Genomic DNA, 5,900 nt, shown 5'->3' with positions numbered 1-5,900 from the left:
AAGGTTTAGAGGTTTTCTCCTTCAACACACCTGATTTTGATCAGCAGGTGATTAACAAGCTTCAGCAGAGCTCAGTGACCTACTGAACAGGTAATGTGATCACTGAATTGTGTGTTGGATCAGGATAACAACTAAAACAGGCAGGACAAGGGTCTTTTGAGGACCAGGACACAGATCTACACTTTTATTATTTGCTGTACTTTTGGTTATTTTATAGATAATTCCACATATTAAGTGTTTTACCCGATGCTGATCCACCCAATGAAAAGCTGGAACAGAACACAAACAACACCCACGCAGGTGTAGATAAAAAAAACTCTGGTTCCTATTTTAAACCTTTTCTTTCATAATCTGAATAATCATCTGCACCATTCTGTTTGTCCTTGCTTATAAATAACCCATATATATACATATATAGAGAGAGAGAGGTGGTATGGTACATGTATATATACATATACATATATATATGTATATATATATATATATATATATATGGTTTGTGCACGAACCTCCCAGCTGCAGCTACGTTTGCATCCTTTCATCACATAAATGTGCTTTTTCTTGCCGTCTGCCTTCCACCGTACTTCTCCATCTCTTCGCCAGCTTTCCCGCTTCGACCGTTTTCAACAAAGGTGTCAAACAGGAAGTTGCGTAACCTCCTAACCCACTAAACTCAGCGTAGGCGGTACATTTGGCACCAGAACGACATAAAAGGATAAAACTCGTGCGTCGCAGATGGAAGAAGGAATGCAAAGAAGTCAGAAATCATAGTTAAAAAAAATATTTATTCAAATCATATAAAAATAGTTTCTAACATAATGTACAATTCTAACGCGAGTGGATGAAAACAAAAACAATCCAAGCTGCGATCATGCAGCAGGTTTTCTCAGTCTCACACACACACACACACACAAGAGTTCACTCACACACCATCAGTAGACGTTGGATGTTTACACACATTAAGATGGAAGTGCTTTTGGGACTATTTACACTTTATTTACACATCACCCTCAAACATACGTACATGCACGTCTGCTCTGAAAGTTTCAAGCCATAAATATGGTCAAAAAAAAAAAAATCCACCTCTGCTGTGTTTTTAAATAACGCGTGGGCCCTTCAGTGACTGGAATGAGACACATACATTCATAAACAGCCAGAATTCTCTCTTAAATAAATAAATATTCTGTAAAAACTGAAAAAAAAGCAGAGAAAACAGCTTGTTGCATGTGAGAGAGGAGTCACGGCAATAATAAATACCTCTCTATGTACAATTCTTGCCCTCACTGTATTTTAAGACCTGTGTGAGGCACGGCTTGGAGGTGAAGAGCGGAGGGGGGGGTCTGGTATGCGTTTGCATTGTTGTGTGCGTTCAGGTGGATCTGAGGAATCAGGAGGAAGCAGAGTTGTGGAGCAGAGGTGGGTGCAGACGTGAATAGACCGAGGTAAGTCCAGTGTTTCTCTAGGTAATGACTGGTTTGCTGCCGGAGCCATGAGGTCGTCTGGTTGCTAATGACATTGGAGTAGTGGTGATGGTGGTGGCTGTAAAAGGCGTGGGCTTTACTGATCTATGCCCAGGAGAGCAGAAACAACAAAGAGCCTCGCACAAAAGTACAGAACAGATTCAAGTATTCTCAGGTCTCCCTAGATAATTTCACAGAAGGCACTTATTTAACTCCAGCATCTCGTCCAACGCCTCCGCTCTTCCCGCTCCGCTGTGACAAAAACGGAGCTGGGAAGTGAACAGGGTGTTGAGAGATTACATAACTCGGACTGTCCGCCCGCTGTTGCACAGAACAGCCTCGACTTGCGCCCTGCGGGCTCCCGGACACCCGCTGCCTGGACCAGAGTCCAGCCAGGACCGTGCCACGGCATCGATGCGACTCAGCAGGAGCGGGTTCGGTCTGCCAGACTGGAACCACAAAGTGACGGTCGGCGACGGCCTCCAGCACGTGTAGTTCCTTACACTTTCTCTGGCTCGGGCGTGGGAACGCCCCTCTCTCTCGCCCCGTTTTGAGCTCATTACATCAAGTCTTTTGGAATAGCCTCTGTGGTTTGCCGTCATCACCGGGCCACTGCCACGGGGGTGGGCGTGAAGGCGGTGGGCTCGTGGCCGATGCTGTGCAGCCTGATCTCGGTGGTCGTCTTCTCCGTCTGCGCCGTGGACGGCATTACGGAGGAGGGGGAGGTGTTCTGCATCCACGAGTGGTTAACGATGTCCTCCAGGGACGGGCGGTCAGCGGGCCGCAGAGACAGGCACCACTTAATCAGCTGCTGGCATTCTGGGAGGACAAAAGAGGAAACCAATTAGTCCACAAGTTCACAGCGCATGAAGGAAACAAGATATTCCACCCGGCATGAGCTCACCAGGAGAGACCCTCCTTCGGAAAAGAATGTGTGCCTTCGTGATCTCCTCGTCGTGCTCGAACGGGATGTCCCCGCACACCATGTCGTACAGCAGGACACCCAGGGACCAGATGGTAGCAGATCGCCCGTGGTACCGATGATATCTGATCCACTCTGGGGGGCTGTACACTCTGGTACCTGTCAGACAAAAACACACAGATACACATTAGGGTAGAAATAAAACGGTGCAGGTGTATTTACACACGAACAGCAGCCGGTTAGTGAAAATAAAAGCCCTGCAGGGGCAGATACAGATAGCAGCCGGGCTTGTTTGCTAGGCTTTTATCTGGACTCAGGTGCCAGGCTGCGTGACTGGCAGTGTTTGTGTGAGGGGGGGGAGGGGGGAGCAGACATGTGACTTTGTTTACAAACTTTGAGTTGTAAAAATGCCACTTCCGGCCAATAGGGGGCGACAGAATCTGTGTGTCAGAAATGACACAACCCAGGAATTTCTACTCAAGACCACACACACACACGCGCGCACGCACACACACACGGAAAACAAACACGAAATCTCACCGTCAAAGTCCGTGTAAACGGTGTCTTTCAGCAGCGCTCCCGAGCCGAAGTCGATGAGCTTCATCTCGCCGGTGCGGAGGTCGATGAGGATGTTCTCGTCCTTGATGTCGCGGTGCACCACCCCGCAGTTGTGGCAGTGCCGCACAGCCTCCAGCACCTGGCGGAAAAAGCTGCGCGCCAGCTCCTCCGGCAGCGCGCCCTTCTCGGTGATGAAGTCGAACAGGTCCTTGACGTTCTCGGGCCTCTCCATGACGATGATGAAGCTGTCCGGTCGCTCGAACCAGTCCAGCATCTTGATGACGCCGCGGAAGCCCGTGCCCACCTTCTTCAGCAGCACGATCTCCATGGGAACCCGGGAGCCGTTGGGCTGAAAGAACCGTGAAAACCGCTCGTTAGGTCGCAGAAAACGCGCCGAAACGGCGTCTACCTTCGACGTGAATCACACCAAATCACCAAAAACGATTAAAGACGGACTCCGCCGCTTCTAGAGGAATGTGTACAAAATGTCTCTTACCAGATCTCCCCACTCGGTGACCCTGTCCTTGGCGACGTGTTTGACAGCGACCTGAACGAGAAGCAGCCCCGGTTAGACGGAACGAACACAACAGCACAGGCATGAGAAAGGCTGGTTTAACGGAGGAAAACAGGATGTACTGACCGGAGTCCCGTCGGAAACCCTCGTACCGGAGTACACGGTGCCGAAGCCGCCGCTGCCCATCACGGCACCGACCTGATAAAGCTTCTCGAAAGGCTCCTTCTCCTTCACTGCGAACACACAAAAACCGGTAAACATCCCTTTAGGAAGACGGTGTTGGCCTGAGACCGGTAAATATGCGTGCAGCCGCGTTAGCTGCTGCAGCCCCGGTCCTCCGGGAAGGCACTGAGGGCGTCTAACCTTGTTGAACCTGGAGCTTCACCGGCATGTCTACGTTAGAGATGTGGGCCAGCTTAGACAGCAGCATTCCGGTAACCGAATCCACCACGGCGGGTTGGTTCAAACGGCTCCTCCTCGGTGTTCTAGTCCGGGCAGCTCGACTCTCCCGCGCTGTTGGGAAGCTTTCAGTCCACGTTGCGAGTAGAACAAAATGCGGCAAATCCTTTCATCCAGGGGGGGAAAGAGGGCAAATCCGCCGCGTGGTCCAGATAAATAAAAATAAATAATAAAAATGTCGACTCGGTGGCTGGACGCGAGTTCTCTCACAGCAACGAACGGGTCGTTCCCGGTGGTGTTTGTAAACAGAGGAGGAGAATAAACCCGCAAAGACACAACAGACGACCGCCTCAGCCAGACACCGGCTCCTGGAAACAAAAAGCAGGGGGAGGACGGCTATAAGGCAGTAGTAAGAGGGCGTGGCCTACGCGATGACGTTTATGCCGCGCGCCCGCCTCTTTCCGCTCTCTAAACCAATAGGAATCCAGGTTCGCTTTCGGAACCGTTCGAATCTCACGTCAATCAGCGAACGAACCCAGACACAAGGTTTCAACCGGCCGGCCCAGACAGACGTGGCGGGAATCGAAACGCGCCAAAAAGGGTTGGAATAAAGCATAATTCTGGATTCATGTTGGAGGGAAATGCAAATTCAAAGCCAAGCGCCACTGTTGGAAAGGAGAAGACGCTAGGAGGACAATACAAAACACCAGCCTTGCACAGTTCTATTTATTTATTTCAGCAACTTTATTAATTTTATTGTAACTACATTAATATTAATTTTAATAAGTGTTTGCAGTTTTAAATCACCTAAAGAAACAAATGTCAGCGGCACAGCGATCATATCACACACTGATGCGTATTAATATAATTATTCATCTTTAAAGTCAGAATTGCATGCATGCGTTTACTCATACGTGTCTCATATTTGACTACGGGGAGCTTCCTGCTGCTTTCAAAGTCACAATTTGACTCGGAAACCAGGATTTGTTTTCCCGCATCAAGTGACACGTGCAACTCTGAGAGCACTTCATCATGTTCGGCTCCGTCTGTTCTTGCAGCCCGCCGTTTACCTGATTATTTTCGCGTTAAACACTGCAGCTTACTGGCAGCAGTGCTCTGCAGAGCCCGGGATTGCGCTCTATTGAAGACGCCTTTAGACTGGGTGCGCATCAAAGCGGCGCAGGGGGAGAAAATGCGCATTCCACGCATTCTTTCAAATTGGGTGGCCGCGTTTGCAGCAGTTCACAGGATGTGGGAAACCAGAGATAAAAAGACTTCTTTTGCCCCTCCGCCCTCCCTTTCCCGCGCATGTTATTGTCTGAGTGGCTTGCTCCTTCCCCCTTCTCCTGCTTAACTTACTTTTTGTTTTCTTTTGGAATTAAGTAGTAAATCGTCATGTATTGCATTCCACAATCTGCTAAAGCGAAAGCAGGATTCAAACTAGACGTAGGGGCGTGACTTTTAATTATCAGGTAGACTGTAATAAGAAAATAGACTTTGTTATTCCCATTAACATAATTTGTTTACATGCACATTCAAATTTGAGCTCCTTGCAACTTCTGGGTTGTGAAATGCACAAGAAATGTCATTCTTCCCAGCATCTGCAGGTCACCGTGCTGAGAGGAATGAAAATTGCAGAAAAGGGCTGTTCATACTTGCGTTTGAAATGCCCCAGGCAAATTCCTGCACTACCTTCTGAAGTGTTTGAGTTGAGCTGGACATTATGCATCTCAGCCTTTCCTACTGAATGAGGGAATATGAGGACAGGTCCCATGCACCTTTTAAACTGAGCGTTGAATGCAAATGAATATTTTGAGTGACTTTTATTTGAAAATTCTCTGCATGCTTCCTCACAAATGCAGAGGTCTTAATTATTTTTAAGACTCACAATTTGAAAGCTACTTTAGCAGCTTGCATTCAGCATGAGGTCCTGAGACAAAGAGGATAGTTGCTGTTTCGGAATCCAGATTAAAATTTTGAATGATCTTCTTTAGTAGCTTTAGACTCACCTAATCCCTGTCTTTTTTAAATAACCTGGATACATTAA

General features: G+C 48.2%; 1 protein-coding gene across 1 annotated transcript; it reads right to left on the bottom strand.

Annotated features, from left to right (window-relative positions):
- Positions 1-1,834: 1,834 nt before the first annotated feature.
- Positions 1,835-4,114, bottom strand: pim1 (Pim-1 proto-oncogene, serine/threonine kinase). Its single transcript, XM_015968635.3, has 6 exons — positions 3,818-4,114; positions 3,581-3,687; positions 3,437-3,487; positions 2,923-3,289; positions 2,365-2,541; positions 1,835-2,279 (listed from the first exon to the last, which is right to left on the bottom strand). Exons 1-6 carry the CDS (start codon positions 3,882-3,884, stop codon positions 2,062-2,064), a joined length of 987 nt encoding a protein of 328 aa, XP_015824121.1. The 5' UTR covers positions 3,885-4,114; the 3' UTR covers positions 1,835-2,061.
- Between the last annotated feature and the right edge of the window lie 1,786 nt (positions 4,115-5,900).

This window comes from Nothobranchius furzeri, chromosome 15, assembly GCF_043380555.1.
Source record: "Nothobranchius furzeri strain GRZ-AD chromosome 15, NfurGRZ-RIMD1, whole genome shotgun sequence".
Classification (NCBI taxonomy): Eukaryota; Metazoa; Chordata; class Actinopteri; order Cyprinodontiformes; family Nothobranchiidae; genus Nothobranchius; species Nothobranchius furzeri.
The sequence above is the reverse complement of the archived record's forward strand: the minus strand, read 5'-3'. Positions and strand labels throughout refer to the sequence as shown.

What these genes read in the sequence shown, in the direction of transcription:
- pim1 (XM_015968635.3), bottom strand. Translation starts at nt 3,884, where the DNA reads ATGCTGCTGTCTAAGCTGGCCCACATCTCTAACGTAGACATGCCGGTG. An exon ending in GAAGCTCCAGGTTCAACAAG is followed by an intron (nt 3,688 to 3,817) that starts GTTAGACGCCCT and finishes GTGTGTTCGCAG; the next exon opens with TGAAGGAGAAGGAGCCTTTC. An exon ending in TCACCGAGTGGGGAGATCTG is followed by an intron (nt 3,290 to 3,436) that starts GTAAGAGACATT and finishes CGGTTCTTTCAG; the next exon opens with CCCAACGGCTCCCGGGTTCC.